General features: G+C 43.5%; 2 protein-coding genes and 1 long non-coding RNA gene across 15 annotated transcripts in view; 1 reads left to right on the top strand and 2 right to left on the bottom strand.

Moving 5' to 3' along the window:
• Positions 1–6,856: 6,856 nt before the first annotated feature.
• Positions 6,857–16,710, bottom strand: LOC121533155 (eukaryotic translation initiation factor 4E-binding protein 3-like). The gene is made up of 3 exons (XM_041838962.2): positions 16,222–16,710; positions 11,022–11,198; positions 6,857–7,477 (listed from the first exon to the last, which is right to left on the bottom strand). Exons 1-3 carry the CDS (start codon positions 16,352–16,354, stop codon positions 7,449–7,451), a joined length of 339 nt encoding a protein of 112 aa, XP_041694896.1. The 5' UTR covers positions 16,355–16,710; the 3' UTR covers positions 6,857–7,448.
• LOC123492943 lies at positions 9,057–11,109 on the top strand. The gene is made up of 2 exons (XR_006661941.1): positions 9,057–9,728; positions 9,832–11,109. It is a non-coding gene; the product is annotated as an uncharacterized LOC123492943 (long non-coding RNA).
• A 7,115-nt stretch (positions 16,711–23,825) lies between the features above and the next one.
• Positions 23,826–27,507, bottom strand: part of LOC121533092 (ankyrin repeat and KH domain-containing protein 1) — a 52,591-nt gene continuing 48,909 nt past the window's right edge. For 12 of the 13 annotated variants that reach the window (XM_041838860.2, XM_041838867.2, XM_041838875.2 and 9 more), the window contains exons 34-38: positions 27,291–27,416; positions 26,893–27,138; positions 26,592–26,776; positions 24,668–24,832; positions 23,826–24,548 (exon numbers count right to left, since the gene is read on the bottom strand). In XM_041838860.2, coding sequence (XP_041694794.2) covers positions 24,498–24,548; positions 24,668–24,832; positions 26,592–26,776; positions 26,893–27,138; positions 27,291–27,416 — 773 coding nt within the window. In that variant the 3' untranslated portion in view covers positions 23,826–24,497. The remainder of the gene's footprint in view (positions 24,549–24,667; positions 24,833–26,591; positions 26,777–26,892; positions 27,139–27,290; positions 27,417–27,507) is intronic. The other variant, XM_045226675.1, reaches the window with a different exon arrangement.

The following is a 27,507-nucleotide window of genomic DNA, read 5'->3' as shown; positions in this document are numbered from 1 at the left end:
ACTAGTTGATCTAAATGCTCAATATCTGTCCCAAAAATCTTAGTACAAATACAAATAAATTACTTATAGTTTCATTTCCAATTTGAAAGAAAAAAACAAAACAACTTTCATCGACATACATTTTAAATCTTGACAGTACCTGGTTAACTGGATAAATTAAGTGAATAATTTTAAAAGACACCACTTTCTATTTAAATTCCATACCGCTTTCCAATTAACGTTATTAAATGTAGAATTCCAGTATACTTCTGCAGGAGTAAAAGCAGGCTTGATAAGAGTCTTATAAGACCTGTAGGTATTCACCGTCACTGGAATTCCATATTTATTCAAAAACATAATTATACAGTTGTCAATTTTCAGTAAATAATTGTGTCATTAACAAAATAACGTTCTCAAACCATCTTTGGAAAAATAAAGATGTATTCTTATATTTTATGTCTTTGTTATTCCAAATGAAACACCTATGAGGGGAGAAAGTATGTTTATACAGTATACAATTAACAAGGATAGTAACGCTTGCTTATGGAAATTGCTAATTTAAGAGGCATGTATTTAGTTCAAAGTTCAATTTTATGAGAAATTAAATTCCACCAACCTTTTCAAAAACAACATTTTGAATAATATTCAAAATCCTATTCTTAAATAGGATGTAATTCTTGAAGGCAGGGGAAAGGGGGATACCTAGTCAGTTGCACAACTGAACGTTACAACCGAAATGTGTCTGCGGCATTTAACCCAACCCCTCTGAATCAGAGAGGTGCGGGTGGCTGCCTTAAATCGACGTCTACTTCATCGGCGCCCAAAGTTGTTGTTGGGGGTTAACTGCCTTGCTCAAGGGCAGAACGGCAGATTTGTCCACCTTTCGGGGTCGAGGATTCGAAACAGCAACCTTTCGGTTACTGGCCCAACGCTCTTAACCAATAGGCTACCTGCTATCTCAAATAAAATAAAATAAAATGTCATTTGCCACATGAACCGAATACAACAGGTGTAGACATTCCCTTGAAATGCTTACTTACAGCCCTTAACCAACAATGCATTTCTTTTTTAATAAAAAAGTAAAATAAAACAACAACAACAAAAAAGAGCAGAAGTAAAATAAAATAACAGTAGGGAGGCTATATACAGGGGGGTACTGGTGCAGAGTCAATGTGCGGGGGCACCGGCTAGTTGAGGTAGTTGAGGTAATATGTACATGTGGGTAGAGTTAAAGTGACTATGCATAAATAATTAACAGAGTAGCAGCAGCGTAAAAAGATGGGGTGGGGGTGGGGGGGCATTGCAAATAGTCCAGGTATCCATGATTAGCTGTTCAGGAGTCTTATGGCTTGGGGGTAGAAGCTGTTGAGAAACCTTTTGGACCTAGACTTGGCGCTCCGGTACCGCTTGCCGTGCGGTAGCAGAGAGAACAGTCTATGACTAGGATGGCTGGAGTCTTTGACAATTTTGAGGGCCTTCCTCTGACACCACCTGGTATAGAGGTCCTGGATGGCAGGAAGCTTGGCCCCCGTGATGTACTGGGCCGTATGCACTACCGTCTGTAGTGCCTTGCGGTCGGAGGCCGAGCAGTTGCCATACCAGGCGGTGATGCAACCAGTCAGGATGCTCTCGATGGTGCAGCTGTATAACTTTTTGAGGCTCTGAGGACCCATGCCAAATCTTTTCAGTCTCCTGAGGGGGAATAGGCTTTGTCGTGCCCTCTTCACGACTGTCTTGGTGTGTTTGGACCATGATAGTTCGTTGGTGATGTGGACACCAAGGAACTTGAAGCTCTCAACGTGTTCCACTACAGCCCCGTTGATGAGAATGGGGGCGTGCTCAGTCCTCTTTTTTTTCCTGTAGTCCACAATCATCTTCTTTGTCTTGGTCACGTTGAGGAAGAGGTTGTTATCCTGGCACCACACGGCCAGGTCTCTGACCTCCTCCCTATAGGCTGTCTCATCGTTGTCGGTAATCAGGCCTACCACTGTTGTGTCGTCGGCAAACTTAATGATAGTGTTGGAGTCGTGCCTGGCCATGCAGTCATGGGTGAACAGGGAGTACAGGAGGGGCCCCCGTGTTGAGGATCAGCGTGGCAGATGTGTTGTTACCTACCCTTACCACCTGGGGGCGGCCCATCAGGAAGACCAGGATCCAGTTGCAGAGGGAGGTGTTTAGTCCCAGGATCATTAGCTTAGTGATGAGCTTTGAGGGCACTATGGTGTTGAACGCTGAGCTGTAGTCAATGAATAGCATTCTCACGTATCTAGTCTTAAAAATACTGTTGGATGTACAAAAATCAAGCACATTTAAACCTCCCTGATCTTGAATATTACATATTACACATTGGAGTTTTATTCTTACAAACAAAATTAAAAAGTATTGTGTCTATGTCTTTAATTGTTGCTTTGGGAACATCCAATGCCATTTCAGCATACACAGAGTGTACAAAACATTAAGAACACCTTCCTAGTATTGAGTTCAAGGGGTGTGAATACTTTCTGAATAATAAAGACAATATGCAAAAACTAATCTTAGTTTTTCCAGAACTGGTTTGACAACAGCATTATCAACGATTATTGAGTTATGATGGACAACTATATAATTATCCAGACTTCATGAGAACACACAATGTTCCAATCACTCCTGAGGAGTTTCAAATAATTGTTGGTACTATCCCTAGAGGTGCTGTCGTCTTCTAGGAGAATGCAGTATAGCGGTGCAACTGTTGAGGAATTTCTAGCCTCAATTCTGCTTGAAGGAATTTAAATGTTTTAAAATCTAAATGTAATAACATATCTAAGAAAACTCTGTCAAGGTGTTACTATTCCTTCTGCTAGAATATACTGGAATGCAGCCCTGGGACAAGTGAACTGGAACAAAGTAAGGTGGAAGAAGTATCATTTAAACTAATTCACAAAGTGTAGCCAGTAAAGACTTTTACTGTACAAATTGCTATTGATGACAAATGTGTGTTTTGGTTGTGAGCCAGAAACTCTGACTGCTCTCATGTCAGAAGATGTTGGATTGATTTAGCATACTTTAAGGGAAAACACTTTTAATGTTTAATTGGAAGACTGAAATTATGTTTTATTTTGACCCAACTGATGTGCCCCCGATATAATTTTCAATGTTAATTAGCTTATTTTTCTTGGAAGATTCTTTATTCATAAGATGAAGTGGGCTCAGAACAAACCCCTCTTTAATTTGTTTAAGATCGTTAACTTTATGTACTTTTTGTCTGTATTTTGTGTTATTGTGCATCTTTTATTTTCTTTGTTTCAGTCTGGTAATAGGAGGCTAGCTGAGTCTGGCTGGTCTCATGTCTTTCACCTCCAGATCATCTGTGTATCCCCTGTAGCCTCGACCCAGACCCAGTACTGGACACGTTCCACTGGGTTGTGCTTACCTGGACGTCTTTAGAACCATTCTATACTGAACTAAAATAAACGCAACATGCAACAATTTCACTGAGTTACAGTTCATATATGGAAATCAGTCAATTGAAATAAATTCATTTGGCCCTAATCTATGGATTTCACATGACTGGGCAGGGGTGCAGCCATGGGTGGGCATAGGCCCGCCAACTGGGGAGCCAGGCCCAGCCAATCTGAATGAGTTTTTCCCCCTCAAAAGGGCATTTATTACAGACAGAAATACTCCTCAGTTTCATCAGCTGTTCAGGTGGCTGGTCTCAGACGATCCCACAGGTGAAAAGGCCGGATTTGGAGGTCCTGGGCTGGCATGGTTACACATGGTCTGCGGTTGTGAGGCCGGTTGGACGTACTGCCAAATTCTCTAAAACGACGTTGGAGGCAGTTTATGGTAGAGAGATTAACAATACATTCTCTGGCAACAGCTCTGGTGGACATTCCTGCAGTCAGCATGCCAATTGCACGCTCCTTCAAAACTTGAGACATCTGTGGCATTGTGTTGTGTGAGAGAACTGCACATTTTAGAGTGTCCTTTTATTGTCCCCAGCATAAGGTGCACCTGTAATGATCATGCTGTTTAATCAGCTTCTTGATACGACACACCTGTCATGTGGCTGGATTATCTTGGCAAAGGAGAAATGCTCACTAACACGGATGTAAACAAATTTGTGCACAACATTTGAGAGAAATAAGCTTTTTGTGAGTATGGAAGATTTCTAGGATATTTTATTTCAGCTCATGAAACATGGGACCAACACTTCACGTTGCATTTATATTTTTGTTTAGATTGAAGCATGATGCTGCAAGGTGGGATCACGTTCTGCATGGGGCATGTATGTTTATGACAATATGATGCTGTTATAACGTACAGTTCAAATAAAGTGTTAGTTAAATAGATGGATGATAAGGATATTTGGTAACCAAGACCCAAAACCCAGAACAGATCTATCATCAGTGTTGACTTTATTTAATTTGGAAAGAATGAGAGCGGTTTCCTTTTTTAGGAATAAAAGGTCTTGGTCCCCTACTAATGGGAGCCATATGTTGGGCAATACATCCTAAATGTTAGTCCATAACTCTACAGTATGCTGCCACAGAGGGCACCCAGGGCTTCATGCTCACGTGTTAAACGTCTGTTCTTAGGAAGCTACAATAGAGGGGTGGTGTGGTCTAGTGTGTGTGTGAGAGAGAGGTGGTGTGGTCTAGCTAGCCAATACTGTAGTGACTACTCAATGCAGCCTAACATTATACAGTGGGGGTACATTATGTCAACATTGTAGAGTAAGTTTTGCCTAGCAAAAGCTAGAGGGGCTCCTTAATACTATGCATTCACTGTCTATTATGTATAGTATTTCCACTCCAGGAACCTAAATGTCAATGGTCTGGTCTGTTCTAATACTGTGCTGTGTACCCAATGTAATGACTACTCAATACTGCCTTCTTTATACACTAGGTACATTGTATCAACAGTGTAGAGTTGAGTTTTGTTTTAATGGCAGACATTTGGAAACGATTCAATAACATGTGTAGGCTACATGTGCAGTATTCCAAATGATACAACACTTTGAACCAAAAAAAAGACCCAGACAGCATTGTCTGAAATCTATGTTATTTCCTGCTTTCATTTCCTACAGCCAGGACTTCAAATAAAAACGTAATACAATTATGTAATACCCTAGTTCAGACGGTTTTAGCTGACGCCACAAAAACGAAGCGCGCGCTTCAAAGGGGCAGAATGCCGTGCGTTATGATTCTGAACAGGCAGATAGCTAGCAACAATCACAAGATGCTGCCATCGTAAGTGGCATGTTTCAGGTCGTTTGATCTTGTTCTTGACACCATGTCTTGTTTTGAGGTGGTGTTTTGACTGATGCCACGTCTATGCTAATATGGCAAAAATTTGCTTGCTAAACAACAAATGTAACGTTGTATTGTGCAACTTTGTTTTAAATAAACACGAGATGAAGCATAGATTGATGATAACATGTAAACTAAGCCAACCTCATCTGCTTTGCCCCATAGTTGCACATGCGGCGGTTTTATTTCTAAACAACCAACCCGTCTACACGTCATTTACTGTTGGTTTGTGCTGGGACTTGTTTAGTGTGTATTAGCTAGGTTTGACTTTTCTCAATAGTTAGATTTCCATCCAATTGGCGAAAGACTTTAATGTGAATACTCTAAAATCTGCATAAAAACAATATGCGCATTTCCCCACCAGAGATGTGTTTCTATCACATCGAATTGTTGCCGGTAAAAGGCTGTGCCTGATGACATACTGCACATAAAAATAACTTTCGCGGTTAAATTCCCTTGTACCGAACAAAACAAAAACAAGTTAAATGGGTTTCCATCGCATTTAACTCTGATGGGTTTGTCACAAAAAGAATTGCGTTATACAGTATAGCGAATGTGTCCACTCTGGTCTTGGCACGTGCGCTCTAGCCAAAAGCTTGCACTCGCATATACAGTGCAGGTATTATTATTATGGACAAAAGAGCAAGATTATTTTTATTTGTCAAAGAATCAATTATAATGTCACCAGAATAAGACCCTCGATATTTATTGGAAATTAGCATTATCCTCACCACTGTGCACATTCACCACCCTGTGAAGTTCATCATAATTTATTTAATCTGTAGCCTATAAACTGCATGCTTTACCGAGTCATAGTGGGAGAACCACACAATATAATCGCGTGACTCCAATTAACTTCGATATGTTATTATATCAATATTTGCGCAAAAGGAGTTTCCACCGCCATTTCTTGCATAATTAATTTAACTGACACAAAAAGATCCCACCTTGACTAGCGTATTTTGTTTTGTCTGCATTTGGACATTTAACTGACAAATTTGCTGTTTCCATCACGCCTGTCGTGACATTTTCTATCCGACATTACTCGCATAAAAAGGATGGCTGGAAACATAGTTATAATAAAGCCATTTAGCAGACGCTTTTATCCAAAGTGACTTACAGTCATGTGTGCATACATTTTTACGTATGGGTGGTCACGGGGATCGAACCCACTACCCTGGCGTTACAAGCGCCATGCTCTACCAATTGAGCTACAGAAGGTTATGCTGTTGCTGATTAGATTAGGGTAATGTTCTAATTGTTCTAGCAATTAGAACATGCATACATTACATACTAGAAGTACAGTCATGGGAGTCTATTTACATCTGAAAATGAAAGACAGCCAGCAGTAGCAAGTAGAGTATTTCTTTATTTCATAACAGCAATCTCAATTACATGTTTGGCGATAAATCATTTGATGTAAGAGAGCAAGCCAGATTATTTCGTTTTGTGTGTGTGTGCATATATAAGTAAGTAATGACATGGTAAACTTGCTGTATGTACACATGGCTTTCTGGCATAGTTTGAAAATAGGAATCACATGAGGAAGAATGAGGCACCAACAACAAATAAGAACATGACGGAACTCAAGTTTAGGTTTTGTCTTTATTTTATTTTGAATTTTAATACATTTCAATTCCTCCTCCACAGGCAGACGCATGGAGGAGCCTGTCTAACAGTCACCCCCAACCTCTGACCTTTAACCTTATGCCAGGCTCAGACAGGGTGACCCCTCATAGGCCCAGCAGCCACTCCAAAATGGGAGTATTAGTTTTAAAAAACAACGCAGCAACTCTGCCTTCATGACCAATCCTGCGGTCCCTGTATGTTTAATGTAAAATCGAACATTTCCCTCCTTTAAAAAAAATTAAAAGTACGGTAGACTTATGTACAAATCAAAAACTGTCCAACAAACACATTGCTTCTTCCAACCCTGCAGCTCAAACAGGAATCTGCAACCATTGAAGCATTCTGTGCTTTATACAGCGGTGATTCATTGTTTTCTAACTCAACATACCCCCATTCTCTTTTTCTTTTGGGGAGTTTCCTCAACAAAAAGTTTTTTTTAAAGATAGTTGAAGAAGGTGAATATGTGACGCATGCTGGTCGTAAAGGACCAATCAGACGTCAGAACAGAAGATACAACAGCTCTCTCCACAGGAGGCAATGAGCTGCTGCTCAGATGTCCATCTCAAACTGGCTGTCATCTAGATGGAGAGAGACAGAGAGAGAGAGAGAGAGAGAGGAGAGAGAGAGAGAGAGAGAGAGAGAGGAGAGAGAAGAGACGGACATTAACAAATCAGTCGTTCCTTGTATCAGTCCACTAAGTCCTAACCACACCCATAATAACGTATTGACGGGGGGAGTGACAGTGTTGTTCATCCTTCTTATCAATGTGGTGTTTTTGTCAACTCCAGACAGGAGAGACAACAAATCTCCCAGAGCAGACACACAATCCCCTAACCCAATACACCCTTCCCCTCCTCTTAACCCCCCTGTCTGTTGGCCAAGTAGAGGGGAGAGAAAGGAGGTCATCTTTCATCTCCATCATCTTTAGCCTCACAGAGAGAGGGGGGACAGAGAGAGACAGAGAGCGCAGAGAGATGGGAGAGAGCTAGAGATGGACAGAAAGAGAGGGGTCAGAGAGAAAGAAAGAGATAGTGGCTGGTGTGCCTTTCTTCAGTCAAACCTCTGACCACACCAGGCCACTCCCGCTCTGCTGTTGAAACAACAAGCTCTATTTAACTGTTTATCTAGTGTCCCTGTTCTGATCTGACCTCAACACACTCAGCACAGATAACCAACCTGATAATTAATGACACTGCCTGCAACTAGCCTACAGCTCACTATCATAGTACAGTGTGTGTCTTCAGCCGCCAAAACAAAACCGTGCACTATGACACCGATAGCCAGCTGATACGTAGAGATATCTACAGCCAAGAAACAGATAAGATACACAGAGATAGTGGCAGTTTTGGATAGGAGAACATTACACAATGTTCTATTGGCAATTCCACGGTAAGGGAAATGCTTTGAGCCTCCGATTTTTCACTTAAAATGTATGCCAAACACAATCCATTGATTTCAAGTTTAACGTACCATACAACTCTATGCACAAGGGCTACTTTTAACAATTTAAACTGAACATTTTATAAAAACACATTTGCTGGAAGAACTGTGCAGATGCAAAGTTTGGTAACAGAATTTCAGTAAAATCTCCCTCAGTTTGTGCCCACATTTTCCAAAAACTCTTAAATATCTGCTCCGAATTAAGATTCAACAATGTCTGCAGAAAGAATGGGGTGTCAGCTATGACATGAGACATTGAGTTATTGAACTACATTAAGTGAAGTGGATTTACACCCCTTAACGGAATTGCGGTAACGAAATTACATCATGAGTCCCTGATCTGTACTACACAGAAATGCATAATTATGGATATGAATGTCATGCTCTTCATGGGGATGTATCCTGAAGAGGGACAAAAATGTATAAATATGCAATCTCCTCTTTTGCATATTTGGTTATTATTCTACATTCTAACTATTATTTTAAATGAGCTCTGCCCCTAAAGATCAAATCTGTACTGAACTATACGCCACTTTTCTTTACTGTACTCAAACTTGTGAACCCAACTGTTCTTTGGAACTACTATAATTTCCCATTATAACCAATTCAATTGCAGAAATTCTGTTACCAGTTTTTCTCAAATTTGGTAACAGAATTAAGTTTTAAATCACTTAATAATTCATAAACAAACTTGATATCAGTAAAAACAGTATAACTAATTGATAGGTCTACCTTTTGTGAACTTTCATTATCCTCCCTCCTCATGGGGGAAATTTGAAAATATCTTAAAGATCTGGGTTTTTGATAACGGAATTTCAAGGTCCAAGGCAATGTCTCCTAAACTTACTGCAGGCATAATTTTTTTAATCCAAAACTAAATATAAGTGTTGATATTAGTTGGCAGGAGTCTTTACTTCAACACTGTGTTCTGAGGCATTTCTAATACCCTAAGACTTCTTTTAAAATGGTAGATATTTTCTAAGATGCCTTTTCCATCTGACCAGAAATCAAAGCCTTTGCTTATTCCTTATTTTTAGGATGGACATTTTTTGAAAGGTGTATATATGCCTTAATTTCTGAAAAACATAGACTCAGCTTTCATTTGACAGCCAATTTGACATGCTCCTATGAACTTCACGTTGGTGTGATTAGGCTACTTCTAGGAAGAAAGCATTTTTCTATAGTAAATGAACAGGGCCCAGGACTTGGAAGTCTAGGTCCTGACAGACTAGTATTAGGTAGGCCTATTACATGACTTTGGTCCAAGGAGTCCTAGTTTCACAGTACTGTCAAGAGGCTAAGGCCTAGTAACGTTCCACAAACACTCAACACACAGACAGGAATAACAGCAGGTGATAATGCTTGACAGACAGACAGGAATAACAGCAGGTGATAATGCTTGACAGACAGACAGGAATAACAGCAGGTGATAATGCTTGACAGACAGGAATAACAGCAGGTGATAATGCTTGACAGACGGGAATAACAGCAGGTGATAATACCTGATAGACAGACAGGAATAACAGCAGGTGATAATGCCTGACAGACAGGAATAACAGCAGGTGATAATGCTTGACAGACAGGAATAACAGCAGGTGATAATGCCTGACAGACAGGAATAACAGCAGGTGATAATGCTTGACCGACAGACAGACAGGAATAACAGCAGGTGATAATGCTTGACAGACAGGAATAACAGCAGGGGATAATGCCTGACAGACAGACAGGAATAACAGCAGGTGATAATGCTTGACGGACAGACAGGAATAACAGCAGGTGATAATGCTTGACGAACAGACAGGAATAACAGCAGGTGATAATGCTTGACAGACAGACAGGAATAACAGCAGGTGATAATGCTTGACAGACAGACAGGAATAACAGCAGGTGATAATACCTGATAGACAGACAGGAATAACAGCAGGTGATAATGCCTGACAGACAGGAATAACAGCAGGTGATAATGCCTGACAGACAGGAATAACAGCAGGTGATAATGCTTGACAGACAGGAATAACAGAAGGTGATTATGATTGACACACAGACCGAAATAACAGCAGGCGAAAATGCCTGACAGACAGGAATAACAGCAGGTGATAATACCTGACAGACAGGAATAACAGCAGGTGATAATGCTTGACACACAGACAGGAATAACAGCAAGTGATAATGCTGCTCTGGCCTTCTACTCCCCCTCACCCACTTCTTCAAACAACCAGGCTAGAAATGGTGTCAATAGTTTTGCACAATAACACATAGATGTTGAAACTGCATACACACACGTCTGGTAAGAATATTTAACAAGGTTACACTGTACACTACTGTACATGCAGAAAGTTATCCTACATTTCACAAAGATGGGAATAAATTGCCAACAATGTGCATGGATAGCAGGCAACACTAGGATCCATAATGACAAAGCACATAAAGCCAGGTACATGTCAACATTATCATATAGCTGGTTGAATGGAAATAAAAAAGGTAAGGTAGAGCTAGCAGCAGGTTTTACCAGTTTGTACCTACCATGTCCTCTTTGACCTCTGTGTGTGTGTGTGTGTGTGTGTGTGTGTGTGTGTGTGTTACGTGTTCATATGCAAGTTTATGTCAGTGTGCACATGTCTGTACAGGATGTGTGTATATACAGTAACATGTCTAGTGTGTTTGGTGTGTGTATATTCCTACCTGCCAGGTCCTTCTCCTCCTCCTCCAGCTCCTCTTTTAGCTCCTGTAGTTTGCCCAGAGGGTGCAGAGCGGGCACCGTCACCCCAGGGATCTGGGGCAGGCAACAGGGGGGGGTACGGGCGATGGGAGAGTTCCGACAGTCCAGGAGGAACTTCCTGTCGTAGATAATGCGTGTTCCTGTCAGAGATGGGGGGGGGCAGGGTCAGTTGACTTGCCAGTGAAGGGAGCTACACCATGTTGACCAAAGCAGTGTAGTAAAACCAGTGTAAATTGACTCATGTACCATAAAGTCTGTTAGACTAGTTGTGAACACAACAACATTAAGCAGTCTACAAAATGGATGATTTAGTTCCTGATTTATCTAATCTGGTCCTTGAAAACCGGCCATGAATAGTTTGATGTCAAAACCGCACAAATACAAGAGAGTAGTAAGTCCCTGACAGGACAGAGGGAGGAATGTATCTGGAAGGAACTGAGAGTCCACCCCTCCCTGGCCTCAGGGTCAGGGCTGGTCGACGCATACTAAACACACACACCCTGTTTTCAGCCCGAGGAGAGGGAGAGAGGGAGGGGGAGAAGAGAAGAGGGGTGGTCGGTGGGTTGGCAGTAGTTAGTCCGTTCTAGGAAAGTGGAGCACAGCAACACATTATCCTAGAACCAGGAAGTGGTGACAGAAGGCAGACCAGAACCAAACACACATAACTCTGTGTAGCCTGCACCGTGTAGTACACTTCAGATGTGTACTGTAGTCACCAGCAGAGTTTCCCCTACATTCTGTTTGCTTAGGTGGGCTGACCAGACGTCCTGTGCTGATACCCCATTCCTGAGGCTGCCTGGTTGAGGGGAGGTTATGTTGAGTCAAACACCTTGGTTGTTGTGGAACCAAATGTCATCTTCTCCTCCCCTAGACTATTAGGCATAGGTGACCGACTGGCTCGATCTTATGTAGCAAAATTTGAAATTGTGTTTTTTTTACACTGGATAAAAGTAATGACTCAGAGCTAGAAAATTGTATATCATACACTACAGTTGAGGAACAATGGGAAAGTAATTCTGCTTTGAAAGTTTATAAAATTGTAAAATCACTTTTGAGAAAATGGCCCTTGAATGTTTTGGTACACATACTGGAGAGCTCTTTGTCTACACCCATTCAGCATTGTTCACACCCTCTTAAACTTTAGCCCCACCCATCTCTTTAAGGATTCACATGTGAGGCCATGTACTAAACAACCAGAGATTTCAAGACTAAAGGCTGGTTTATACTACGGGTGGAGACTAAAGGCTGGTTTATACTACGGGTGGAGACTAAAGGCTGGTTTATACTACGGGTGGAGACTAAAGGCTGGTTTATACTACGGGTGGAGACTAAAGGCTGGTTTATACTACGGGTGGAGACTAAAGGCTGGTTTATACTACGGGTGGAGACTAAAGGCTGGTTTATACTACGGGTGGAGACTAAAGGCTGGTTTATACTACGGGTGGAGACTAAAGGCTGGTTTATACTACGGGTGGAGACTAAAGGCTGGTTTATACTACGGGTGTGTTCGTACATTTAATCTGGAGTGCCAGAGGGTTTTCTGCACGTTCGTAAACTCAGAGCGTTGTCAGATTGTCCGTTCGTAAACTCAGAGCGTTGTCAGATTGTCTGTTCGTAAACTCAGAGCGTTGTCAGATTGTCTGTTCGTAAACTCAGAGCGTTGTCAGATTGTCCGTTCGTAAACTCAGAGCGTTGTCAGATTGTCCATTCGTAAACTCAGAGCGTTGTCAGATTGTCTGTTCGTAAATTCTGAGCGTTTCGCTCTCGGAGCGTTCAGAGCGCACACTGGACACTCTGGCCGAGGAGTATGGTCGATTTGAGTGTTCTGACCTAACAACAGCAGTCAAGCACCCAAGCTAACTGGCTAACGTTGGCTAGCTACTTCTAGACACAAATGAGAGAACACCTCACTCTGACCATTATATTCGCCCTAGCAGAGCTGTTTAGGCTGTTTTTATGTTATCCAGAGCGTTGGTGACTGCAACTGTGCTGCTGGCAACAATTTAATTACACTTTTTCCCCAACGTTTACTGACACCGGCCATATTCAACTGGTGTTGAGCGTTCGTAAATGTGTCAGTTATTCTGAACTCTGGCACACTCAGACGAGACTGCTCTGAAATCGAAGTAGATAGCCAGAGCGAATTTACCAGCTACGTCTATCGACAGTTGTCGCATTGACATCATGAACATTCTATTGAAATGGTTACTTGCATAGTGGAGTCTTTTGTTTAGACATGTAGCTAGCTAGCTAAACAATGAACCATAATCCCAACAACTGGGCTCTGACAGGTTATAATATAATATAATAATATGCCATTTAGCAGACGCTTTTATCCAAAGCGACTTACAGTCATGCGTGCATACATTTTTGTGTATGGGTGGTCCCGGGGATCGAACCCACTACCTTGGCGTTACAAGCGCCGTGCTCTACCAGCTGAGCTACAGAGGACCAGCTGAGAGACTGATGATTCCCTGAATTGCAACAGAACATTGATAAACAACCGTTAGATATATCATACTGAATATGAATATCATGCTGATGAACTGAAGTTTGACCTGAACCACTGTGTACTAGATAAACTAATTAGCAGGCTGCCTTCCAGAACATTTCATAAACAGCTGTTAGATGTGAATCATCCAATGTTGTGGTGTCTACTAGTGAAGTTTTCCCTGGACAGGGTTACATGGAGAGGACAGGGAGTGGTGCCGTGCAGTATTTAGTATTAGTACAGCATGCTGGAGTTACAACTGTTCTGCACTTAATCACTTCTATTTACACACACATACACACACTATGCAACCTCTGCCTGTTGAGCACCCTGTCCTGAACAAAAGGGGAGCGGAGGGGAAGGAGTGTGTGCGTGCGCACGAGGGAACATTGGGGCAGGAATTCAGGCAGAAGCTATGCAGAGAGAGCAGGCCAGCCAGCAGCTAAGCTATAGTACCCTGGCCATGAGTTATGCAGCAGAGGCCCAGCCAAGCCCAGCTCTGTGGCCAATCTCTTTGTTCACAGGAAACGTACCACGTCCCATGTAATGCTACTCACTCTGTTTGTGGCAATGGGACATCACCCTCCCTCCCCTCATCACATTACAACAGGGAGAGGAGATGTTACATGATTGGGCGGGGGACCGGAAGAGTCTCTCCATACCATGTTTGTTGTGCTCACATCAGCAGTTAGTTGCATAAACTTTACTTCTGGTTATAGAAGCATCATGTAAAACTACTCTAGGCCATTGGTTGTAAGGCATCAATGAAGAACCACCAATAACCACTGTAACGACAGTAACAGAGCTGTTATATCCATGTTATAACCCCTTAAAGCTCATAACTAAGTTGTTCTGGTCTGGCCATGCCTTCCACAACACATAAGGGACATGAAGTATCCATAGAGGACCTGAAACCACACTGTTTTCTGGCTCCTCAGCCAAATCACACATTCCACCACTCCCTCCCTCGTGCCCTCACTTCAACCATTCTTAGAAAGGCCTCGTTGCACTCCATTTATGCTTCCCAATCCCTCCCCCCTCTGATCCCTCCCTCCCTCTCCACTTGGCTGGAACACAATGTTCCTACAGTATTCCTGAAATGCACCAGGGCAGCTGCGGGGGCGCACAGAGGGGATGTCTCCCTCTCTTCTTCCCAATCATCACCCTGAATCTGGCACCGCCCACCCATAGGTCAAGAGGAGCTTATTGTCCAACAATCTGCTTTTTCACAAGTATTTTTCCGTCCAGAATGTTGTGCCAAATTTGACAACCATAACACCCATCACTATGACTACTTCACTTACATCCCAACTAACAAAACATATGTAAGCTAAAGTTTAATTTGGCCCAGTCAAAGTTAATTGTGAATTGGTTCCCAACATAACACTTTACGTGGGTGTTGTTGTGAATGTGAATTGCAGCAGCCAGCTCCCTTGTCAGCGAGTTTGCGCAGGTCTGAGCTGTGTGTGTGGTAAACAGACAGTACCGAATCTCACCACCAGATTGCTCTGCACAGACTGCACGTAAGCAGCCATGAGGTTGAACAAGTAAACCTTGTTTTTTTCCACATCACTTAAAAATGCATTTTTTATTTTCGTCTGTCAATAAGAATAAAGCTTTTCCAGTAAAGGAAGAGTGACCTCTGTATTAAAAAGACTGGAGGCAATAATTTGAACACTTTTTTTGAAGATGCATTGATTAAATTTGCATTAGCATTTAAAATATCACATAGCAAGCATATTATACACAATTTCCAACATAAACGCTGTATGCTGCAAGTCAAACTGACAGACAGAACACAGTACGCTGCAAGTCAAACAGATACACAACACAGTACGCTGCAAGTCAAACTGAAAGACAGAACACTGTACGCTGCAAGTCAAACAGATACACAACACAGTACGCTGCAAGTCAAACTGACAGACAGAACACTACGCTGCAAGTCAAACAGATACACAACACAGTACGCTGCAAGTCAAACTGACAGACAGAACACTACGCTGCAAGTCAAACAGATACACAACACAGTACGCTGCAAGTCAAACTGACAGACAGAACACTACGCTGCAAGTCAAACAGATACACAACACAGTACGCTGCAAGTCAAACTGACAGACAGAACACTACGCTGCAAGTCAGACAGATACACAACACAGTACGCTGCAAGTCAAACTGACAGACAGAACACTACGCTGCAAGTCAAACAGATACACAACACAGTACGCTGCAAGTCAAACTGAAAGACAGAACACTACGCTGCAAGTCAGACACAGATAGCTAGACTAGTTTTAGCCAGCTAACTAACAAGCGCGTGGCACTCATTTGCGCATGTATTATGTACGACACAAATAAACTGGAAACTGAGGGTTGAGTAACGATGAGTGGTTGCAAGATTTGGGTAGGTAAATGTACGTTTCAAAACAGCTTTAAAGAACGTGAACGTGTTATTTCGTGCACAACCTTCGACAAGTAGCTAGCTAGTTTAGATCCCCTAATCCCACAATATAACGTTCGTTTTCAAACTATAAAAAAAATAGCTGGCTAATGTTGGTGAAACCATAATATATTATATTTACTACGACACTAACGTTAGATAAATTATCCCTGGTACAAAACGTGTTGAGCGTGGTGCATGGTTGATCATAAACAAACATCCGGCTCCGTGCTCTTACCTCCGGGCGTTGTGGAGAAGAGAGTACCCCCGGGAGTCTGACTGTAGCAGTCGGGGAGCTGAGACCAGTCTTTCAGGGTGAGAACCCGGGTAGGGATGGGGCAACTCTTCGCCTGCTGAGCGTTGGTAGTCATCCTGAGTTTGTTTGGGTTCTTCTGATCAACCGCAGAAAGATGCTTTGTGTGAAGATCAGCTGATCTTACAAATTCGATTGTTTACAAACGTTTACCAAACAAGAAAATCTCCAAGTAATTTGCTAACAAGATCCACAACAATGAAAACGTAGCTAAAACTGGCTAGCTAAACAAATAAGAGACGGAATCGACTGCAGTGCTGTTCAGAGCGGACGGTTTTGTTGGCAGATAAGTATTGCTGTCAGCTCAGCAACAACCGTAGCTAGAGAGAACGAACTGAGAGATGTTCAACATGTTCGCGTGCATTTAATAACTGCCAGGGTGACTCTGGTCATGTGACGTGTTGTGATCGCAAGAACATAATCTCCACGAGGAAGGGCGACTGGTTAGTCACTCATACTAGCTCCGCCTGTGAAGGGTGGGGCTGTCCTAAACGGAGTGATATGGTCCTTTTGATCCAGAAGTAATCCAGTGGATCTAATCTGAAGCGATGGTGTAGAACAGAAAGTAACACTGACCATAAACAAGTCCCAATTTGTTTTACTTGACAACAATGGCAAAGCAAATACATTATTCAGCAGAAACACCAAGACTCAAAATACTATAATTTCCATCCAAAAAATAATAAACTGATCTACATCAACTCACCACATTCTGATAATGTACCTACCTGAATATGACTGTGAACCCAGCAAATGAAGTTATGACATCACTAAATGGATCTGTCTGTGTATTGATACCACTGAACAACATATTCCCATTTACTTTTATTTATTGTGATCTGATTAACAATGTGTACACAGGCTGGGTATATTGTACATTCATGGCTGCACAATAAACTTCTCACCCGCGTGAGATAAATATATTTAATTGGTATACAGCATTGATTGTTTTATAATAAATGTAATGGGAACAGGAAGTGTGCTACTGCATGACAGGTCTTCTGACGCACTGAAGAGAACAGTCATCATAACTCACCGCCCGCCGACAAGGACACAATGCCTAAAATGAAGTTTCACCCCAAACTGTAAACTAGTGCGCACACACACGGTTCCCGAAACGGTGAACGAACACACACACGACCTGGCATGCCTCACATTCTCCTTGTTGCCTAAGGCATACATCACTCTGTTTGTCATTTGGCACCCAGCACCTCCCAGCCCCCCAGCTGTCAGGCTCCCACAGCATTAGATCATCTGTTTATCAGTGCGCTACTACAGCACCAGAGAAGGAAATCCCCAGGTAGTTAGTTTCTCTGGACGAGAGTAGCTAGTTGCTCTAGTGTGACGTGACCAACGTGACTACACGTTGCCAGAGAGGTAGAGGCAAAGCGAGATGTTCCACTCTCGTCAATATGTCCACGCGAGAATACAGCGACAAACTTACTAAGTGGGGGCTTTTTGTATGGCGGTCTATGAGTGTCGGATTTGGTCAACAAAAAATGTGATTGGATGCTAATTTGCTAATGTTTCGTAATGTTTAGGTTGTTACAAATTTACTGATATAAGTGGACGCAAGTGGCATCTCGGCAACTTTGAGAAAAATTATTTTATTTGGAGTTGTGTCTGTTGTTCACACACCTATATGCCCTCTCATTGGCTAGAATGTTCCAACCTGCTTACCTGCCTTCTGCCTTTAAGACAATGGGCGCGTTTGAGTGGTGGTGACAGAATGGTTAGTTCCTATGCTTTGAGCTTGCAGACGCCGGACATCAGTGTTGCCAACTCCTCAGTAAGGAAAGTAGCTATTGGCTGTCCTAAAAGTCGCTAAATGACGTAATCGCCTAATTTGCATAATTGGCCACGTGCATGTAATTGTGATGGACGCTGTAGGAGAGAGGAATAACGTTGTGGGAAAGAAAAAGTGATTAAAAAACACCCTACATTTACATCCCACCCTGAATGTAAGCCAGGGCGGGATCAGCCAGCGCGATTCATTTGCAGTCTGGACACGGAGGGGTGAACATCTCCTGCTCTGACTGCAGCTGGGAGGGACTGCTGTGCGAGGACTGGGCTGCCTGTGTGCTCTGGGACGGGGGTAACAAAGCACCCGCTGCTCGTTGAGAAGAGTAAGAACGATAAGTGCTTTCACGTCAGAGTCTCCAAAAGTCTCCAATAACACAAAAAAAAGTCGCTAGATTTGTCGCTAGACGCTTTTTTGAAAATGGGTCGCTAGAGGGGTCTGAACTCGCTAAATATAGCGACAAAGTCACTAAGTTGGCAACACTGCTTGCAATGCCTGGTATTTTAAGTATCAGCTAACCACAAAATTATAGCAATTTGTCAGTCGATGACGTAGCATGCAACCATTGGTTGTTGCGTCTCCTCGCCTTTAGCTGTGGAACTCGCCTTGTCTAATAAAATACAATAAAATTGTGTTTGTCACAGATTTAGACCATACAGTGAAATGCTTACAGTGGGGAAAAAAAGTATTTAGTCAGCCACCAATTGTGCAAGTTTTCCCACTTAAAAAGATGAGAGAGGCCTGTCATTTTCATCATAGGTACACGTCAACTATGACAGACAAAATGAGAAAAGAAAACGTCTGGCACTGCAGGATTTGAGTCCCTGGCGGCGTAGTGTGTTACTGATGGTAGGCTTTGTTACTTTGGTCCCAGCTCTCTGCAGGTCATTCACTAGGTCCCCCCGTGTGGTTCTGGGATTTTTGCTCACCGTTCTTGTGATCATTTTGACCCCACAGGGTGAGATCTTGCGTGGAGCCCCAGATCGAGGGAGATTATCAGTGGTCTTGTATGTCTTCCATTTCCTAATAATTGCTCCCACAGTTGATTTCTTCAAACCAAGCTGCTTACCTATTGCAGATTCAGTCTTCCCAGCCTGGTGCAGGTCTACAATTTTGTTTCTGGTGTCCTTTGACAGCTCTTTGGTCTTGGCCATAGTGGAGTTTGGAGTGTGACTGTTTGAGGTTGTGGACAGGTGTCTTTTATACTGATAACAAGTTCAAACAGGTACCATTTATACAGGTAACGAGTGGAGGACAGAGGAGCCTCTTAAAGAAGAAGTTACAGGTCTGTGAGAGCCAGAAATCTTGCTTGTTTGTAGGTGACCAAATACTTATTTTCCACCATAATTTGCAAATAAATTCATAAAAAATCCTACAATGTGATTTTCTGGAAAAAAAATTCTCAATTTGTCTGTCATAGTTGACGTGTACCTATGATGAAAATTACAGGCCTCTCTCATCTTTTTAAGTGGGAGAACTTGCACAATTGGTGGCTGACTAAATACTTTTCTCCCCCACTGTACTTACAAGCCCTTAACCAACAATGCAGTTAAGAAAAATAAGTGTTAAATTATTTACTAAAATAAACTGAAGTAAATAATAAATAAAACAAATAGAAAAATAACAATTAAAGAGCAACAAAATAACAGTAACGAGGCTATATACAGGGGGTACCGGTAGAGAGAGCAGTCTATGACTAGGGTGGCTGGAGTCTTTAGCAATTTTTAGGGCCTTCCTCTGACACCGCCTGGTATAGAGGTCCTGGATGGCAGGAAGCTTGGCCCCAGTGATGTACTGGGCCGAGCAGTTGCCATACCAGGCGGTGATACAACCAGTCAGGATGCTCTCGATGGTGCAGCTGAAAAACTTTGTGAGGATCTGAGGACCCATACCAAATCTTTTCAGTCTCCTGAGGAGGAATAGGTGTTGTCGTGCCCTCTTCACGACTGTCTTGGTGTGTTTGGACCATGATAGTTTGTTGGTGATGTGGACACCAAGGAACTTGAAGCTCTCAACCTTGCTAACTGGTTGTAATTATACACAGATAGGACAATGAGAGATATTTCACTGGACATATCAATGCGAAGCATCCGCTTGGCATTTCCACTCACTACCAAATATGGTAGTGACTGGAAGCCCATTGGCCGGCAGTGGGAGAAGATGGAACGAGATGGATTTTTGCTGACATTCTGCACATTTTCTCATCAATGAAACATTTGATCTCTATACAGTTTTCTGTTCCCAAAACTACAATCTGTGCCGAACAGAGTGGACAAAGTTTTGTAGACTTTACCCTTTGCCAGTTTTAAAAAATTGCAGTTGTTTAGGAGTGCAAAGACAAATTGAGTTATTGCACACGCGCACTTCAGAGTAGGCGTTCCCTAACGGAAATATGCAAATGTGGCTAGAATGTGCCAAAAGGATCTTGCTAGCTTGTGCTTGGCTCTGCCCACCTCCTTGCTTGTGTTGTGCACTGTGACTCATTTGTTCCCATTGGAAACGACATGCTGTAGTCTATATTCGTTATAAAAATCTTTGGTTATACACGTACAACCATTAAGCAAGTTGGAAATTTGAGTTTACTAGTTCCAACCAGTCCAGCCCACCCGACTAGAATCACTACTCTCGACGGGTCTGACCTAGAGTATGTGGACAACTACAAAGACCTAGGTGTCTGGTTAGACTGTAAACTCTCCTTCCAGACTCACATTAAGAATCTCCAATCCAAAGTTAAATCTAGAATCGGCTTCCTATTTCGCAAACAAAGCCTCCTTCACTCATGCTGCCAAACATGCCCTCGTAAAACTGACTATCCTACCGATCCTTGACTTCGGCGATGTCATTTACAAAATAGCCTCCAACACTCTACTCAGCAAATTGACTGTAGTCTATCACAGTGCCATCCGTTTTGTCTCCAAAGCCCCATACACTACCCACCACTGTGACCTGTACGCTCTTGTTGGCTGGTCCTCACTACATGTTCGTCGTCAAACCCACTGGCTCCAGGCCATCTATAAATCACTGCTAGGCAAATCCCCGCCTTATCTTAGTTCATTGGTCACCATAGCAGCACCCACCCGTAGTCTGCGCTCCAGCAGGTATATCTCACTGGTCATCCCCAAAGCCAACACCTCCTTTGGCCGCCATTCCTTCCAGTTCTCTGCTGCCAATAACTGGAACGAATTGCAAAAATCTCTGAAGCTGGAGACTCTTATCTCCCTCACTAACTTTAAGCATCAGTTGTCAGAGCACCTTACCGATCACTGCACCTGTACACAGCCCATCTGAAATTAGCCCACCCAACTACCTCATCCCTATATTGTTATGTATTTTGCTCTTTTGCACCCCAGTATCTCTATTTGCACATAATCTCTTGCACATCTAGCATTCCAGTGTTAATACTAATTGTAATTATTTTGCACTATAGCCTATTTATTGTCTTACCTCCATAACTTGCTACATTTGCACACACTGTATATATATTTTCTGTTGTATTTTTTTGACTTTGTTTTTTTACCCCATATGTAACTCTGTGTTGTTGTTTTTATCGCACTGCTTTGCTTTATCTTGGCCAGGTCGCAGTTGTAAATGAGAACTTGTTCTCAACTGGCTTACCTGGTTAAATAAAGGTGAAAAAAAAAAAAGTGAACGCTGCATTAACTAGCACTTGTATTCCGCCTCACCACGCTAGCTTCGCCCTCGTGTGAATGCTAGCAAGCATGCTAGGTACTGCTAGGAATCAACAGCCAATCCAGTAGAGGCTGGAATCTATAGTGAGCTTCGATGAGTCAATTACGGTGCGATGTCACAGAGTATTTGCATATTTGGTCCCGTCCTGTTCACGCTCCCTCGCCCATGCATGCGTCGCTCAACGATCCCCTGCCCACTTCGCTTCTTCCATTGGAAATGAATGGCTTTCCGTAGTTTCATCGCCCAGGCACCTAAAAGGACTCTGACCATGAGAAACAAGATTCTCTGGTCTGATGAAACCAAGATTTAACTCTTTGGCCTGAATGCCAAGCGTCATGTCTGGAAGAAACCTGGCACCATCCCTATGGTGAAGCATGGTGGTGGCAGCATCTTGCTGTGGGGATGTTTTTCAGCGGCAGGGACTGGGAGACTAGTCAGGCTTGAGGGAAAGATGAACGGAGCAAAGTACAGAGAGATCCTTGATGAAAACCTGCTCCAGGGTGCTCAGGACCTCAGACTGGGGCGAAGGTTCACCTTCCAACAGGACAACGACCCTAAGCACACAGCCAAGACAACGCAGGAGTGGCTTCGGGACATGTCTCTGAATGTCCTTCAGTGGCCCAGCCAGAGCCCGGACTTGAACCCGATCGAACATCTCTGGAGAGACCTGAAAATAGCAGTGCAGCGATGCTCCCCATCCAACCTGACAGAGCTTGAGAGGATCTGCAGAGAAGAATGGGAGAAACTCCCCAAATATAGGTGTGCCAAGCTTGTAGCGTCATACCCAAGAAGACTCAAGGCTTTAATCGCTGCCAAAATGTGCTTCAACAAAGTACTGAGTAAAGGATCTGAATACTTATGTAAATTGATAGTTTTATTATTTGTAATACATTTTCAAACATTTCTAAAAACCTGTTTTTGCTTTGTCATTATGGGGTATTGTGTGTAGATTGCGGAAAACAAACAATTTAATCAATTTTGGAATAAGGCTGTGCCGTAACACAATGTGGAAAAAGTGAAGGGGTCTGAATACTTTCCGAATGCACTGTATAGGGGTAAGGTGACTAGGCTTCAGGATATATAATAAATAGAGTAGCAGCAGCGTTATTGATGATTGTATGTGAGTGTGTAGAGTCAGTATGTTTGTTTGTGTTGTGTGTGAGCAAATTGTGTGCGCGTGTGTGTTTTGGAGTGTGAGTGTATAGAGTCCTGTGAGTGTGCATAAAGTCAGTGCAAAAATCGAATTAAAAGAAAACAGTTAATGCAGATAGTCCGTATAGCCATTTTGTTAGCTATTTAGCAGTATTATGGCTTGGGGATAGAAGCTGTTCAGGAGCCTATTGGTGTCAGACTTGTTGCTCCGATACCGCTTGTCGTGTTGAAGCAGAGAGAACAGTCTATGACTTGGGTGGCTGGAGTCTAACAATTTTCCGGGCTTTCCTTTCAAACCACCTGATAAAGAGGTCCTGGATGGCAGGGAGCTCGGCCCCAGTGATGTACTGGGCTGTCTGCACCACCCTCTGTAGCGCCATGCGATCGAGGGCGGTGCAGTTGCCGTACCAAGCAGTGATGCAGCCAGTCAAGATGCTCTCAATGGTGCAGCTGTAGAACTTTGAGGATATGAGGGCCCATGCCAAATATTTTCAACCTCCTGAGGGGGAAGAGGCTGTGTGTGTGGACCATTTTAAGTCCTTAGTGATTTGGACACCGATGTGGGAGAAGTCAGAGCTCAGGGATGATAGACGTTTCCCACTAGTAAATCACCAGTTGGAGGGGCGTTCAAGTGGATTTTTCCCCAGTCATATGTGGTAAATACCACCTTCCCACTTGATTATGAACGCAGCATTAGCTGTCAAAATGTTAGTATTTATTAAATGTATCGCGTCGGAGCCATGAGTTGAGTGTGCAGATTTTATTTTCGAAGACGACAATATATAAATACATTGTGTTGTCACTAGTCAAACATGCTATTTATTTTGGGGAAATAAATACAAAGCCCTACCTACACATATACAAAAAAGTGCACTGCCACAACAAGTACATTTCAATATTTTTATTGAATATTAAGGTAAATATTTCACATTAATACAGGCTACGTAAAGTAGAGCCACTATAGGACGTGAAACGTACTCTCATTTTAACCCTTTTTTTAGTATGTAAACAATTATACATGTATTTACCACTAAAAGGTATTCTGATTTCTTTCTCTCGCCCTCTCTTTAGGTAATCATCATCCTCTAGTTCTTGGCTGAGTATCATTAGCTACGTCATCATCATCATCTTTATCAGGTCAAGCTCTCCCCTTAAGGAGAGCGAGAACTCTGTACGTGGGTGGAAGTCCTAAAGCTAAGCTACACAGAGCATGGAGCCAGTTGGACAGGCTGTCACCATCCGTTTGGTTGTTCATCAGACATCAACAGGACTTTAAACAGAACTAGGGCCCAGAGTTTTCCCTCCCTCCCGACCCCACCACCATAACAGCCCTCGCTCAAATTGTAGTATATTTCTTTATTTCTTATTAAAGAACGGTGCCAAGATAATTTCTCTCCAATTGGTCAAACTCTGCTTTGCTCTCTGTTCTCTACTAAAGTTAGCATGTTTTACAAATCTGTTGGTTTTTGTCTCGTCAAGGTTTTGTTGTCAGTTGGAAATTCAATTCATGTTTGTGGTGTGTGTGTGTGTGTGTTTGATTGCTGTCGATGCCGGCCGGCTAGTTGACGTGGTTCAGGTGCACGTGAGGAGCCCAGGTACCAGGCCACACCTGAACGTGAGGAGAGGCAAGGGGGGAAAGAGGAACAGGGGAGAGAGGAAATTCCATTAGCAAAGACAACTGTGTGTGTGTTTGTGTGTGTGTGTGTGTGTGTGTCGATAAAGTCTCACCTGCTGTGGGTCGGTGTTGTCTGCGTTGTTGGGGACCACCTTGATGATGGGGCTCCATGCAGGGTCGGCAGAGTGCAGCCCGTTGAACATGGCCCCCCCCGGACCCTCTCCCATAGGGGGGTTGGGGGGCAGCATGGTCCCTCCATACATCGACATGGCCATACCCTGGAGACAACAAGGTCATTATACACATCACAACAAGGTCCACTAACTACAGTATATTGACATGGCCCTACCCTGGAGACAAGGTCCACTAACTACAGTATATTGACATGGCCCTACCCTGGAGACAACAAGGTCCACTAACTACAGTATATTGACATGGCCCTACCCTGGAGACAACAAGGTCCACTAACTACAGTATATTGACATGGCCCTACCCTGGAGACAACAAGGTCCACTAACTACAGTATATTGACATGGCCCTACCCTGGAGACAACAAGGTCCACTAACTACAGTATATTGACATGGCCCTACCCTGGAGACAACAAGGTCCACTAACTACAGTATATTGACATGGCCCTACCCTGGAGACAACAAGGTCCACTATCTACAGTATATTGACATGGCCCTACCCTGGAGACAACAAGGTCCACTAACTACAGTATATTGACATGGCCCTACCCTGGAGACAACAAGGTCTACTAACTACAGTATATTGACATGGCCCTACCCTGGAGACAACAAGGTCCACTAACTACAGTATATTGACATGGCCCTACCCTGGAGACAACAAGGTCCACTAACTACAGTATATTGACATGGCCCTACCCTGGAGACAACAAGGTCCACTAACTACAGTATATTGACATGGCCCTACCCTGGAGACAACAAGGTCCACTATCTACAGTATATTGACATGGCCCTACCCTGGAGACAACAAGGTCCACTAACTACAGTATATTGACATGGCCCTACCCTGGAGACAACAAGGTCCACTAACTACAGTATATTGACATGGCCCTACCCTGGAGACAACAAGGTCCACTAACTACAGTATATTGACATGGCCCTACCCTGGAGACAACAAGGTCCACTAACTACAGTATATTGACATGGCCCTACCCTGGAGACAACAAGGTCCACTATCTACAGTATATTGACATGGCCCTACCCTGGAGACAACAAGGTCCACTAACTACAGTATATTGACATGGCCCTACCCTGGAGACAACAAGGTCCACTATCTACAGTATATTGACATGGCCCTACCCTGGAGACAACAAGGTCCACTAACTACAGTATATTGACATGGCCCTACCCTGGAGACAACAAGGTCCACTAACTACAGTATATTGACATGGCCCTACCCTGGAGACAACAAGGTCCACTAACTACAGTATATTGACATGGCCCTACCCTGGAGACAACAAGGTCCACTAACTACAGTATATTGACATGGCCCTACCCTGGAGACAAGGTCCACTATCTACAGTATATTGACATGGCCCTACCCTGGAGACAACAAGGTCCACTAACTACAGTATATTGACATGGCCCTACCCTGGAGACAACAAGGTCCACTATCTACAGTATATTGACATGGCCCTACCCTGGAGACAACAAGGTCCACTAACTACAGTATATTGACATGGCCCTACCCTGGAGACAAGGTCCACTATCTACAGTATATTGACATGGCCCTACCCTGGAGACAACAAGGTCCACTAACTACAGCATATTGACATGGCCCTACCCTGGAGACAAGGTCCACTATCTACAGTATATTGACATGGCCCTACCCTGGAGACAACAAGGTCCACTATCTACAGTATATTGACATGGCCCTACCCTGGAGACAACAAGGTCCACTATCTACAGTATATTGACATGGCCCTACCCTGGAGACACAGACAAGAAGAGGAACAGCCATTTGAGAAGGTGATATGATACTTTCAAAATCAGCAAAGGTGTGTGTGTTACCTTGGGGAAGTCCATGTAGTTGTTGGGGTGGTTGATGTGTTGCTGGTGGTAGTTGTTAGCGGGGTTAGAGATGCTGGTGTCGTCCTGCTCCATGGGCTGGTACTGGGAGAAGTTGTGGTCCGCCTGCAGCCCAGGGTGCATCATGTGACTACCCATCAGGGGCTGGGACCAACCTGACATGGCTTCTAGAGGAGAGGGAGACGGGAGATGAGAAACGGGGTGTGGTCTGTTTACCTATCAGCCGTACATCAGGGGATGGAGAGACCAGGGTGGGTTAAAGGTTGTGTGTGTGACTACTCACCCGAGGCGCTGCCGACTCCGAAGGACCATATGCCTCCCTGTCCTACAGGAGCGGTGTAGGAGGTCTGGAGGAGAGGAGGGTTGACGGTGGTCTGTCTGATCCTAGCCAGCCTCTCTGTCCCGATGGGAGGAGGCACCTTCCTGTCCTGCTGGCTGCTACCCTGGCCCTGCTTGGCCTGGTGGGGAGGGGGGCCCGGGGGGCCAGACGACGACACCGTGGAGGCAGGGGGCACCGCCTGGGACTCGCCTGGGGAGGGGAGGGGTTAAAGGTTGTGTGTCTAGTTAGGCAAAAATCTCTTAAATTGTATTAGTTAAATAATTTATGTTCTGTGTGTTGAATTCCTGGAAAATAAGCTTCATGGGCATTTTAGATTCATTTTCACACATCTGTGTCAGTACCTGATGTGGCAGCGCTCCAGGGGTGAGGGGAGAAGTGCTGTCTGCTGAAGGAGGGGGTTCCCACAGCTGCTGGGCCGTGTAGATAGACTGGACTACCAGACATACTAGTAGCATAGCTGGTCAGAGCTACATACAGAGAGAGAGAGTTAGAGGCCTATAGACTGCAGGTACCCTGGACTACCAGACATACTGGTAGCATAGCTGGTCAGACTCAGAG

The sequence above is a fragment of the Coregonus clupeaformis genome, chromosome 2, assembly GCF_020615455.1.
Source record: "Coregonus clupeaformis isolate EN_2021a chromosome 2, ASM2061545v1, whole genome shotgun sequence".
Classification (NCBI taxonomy): domain Eukaryota; kingdom Metazoa; phylum Chordata; class Actinopteri; order Salmoniformes; family Salmonidae; genus Coregonus; species Coregonus clupeaformis.
Note: the sequence above shows the minus strand (reverse complement) of the source record. Positions and strands in the feature narration are given on the sequence as shown.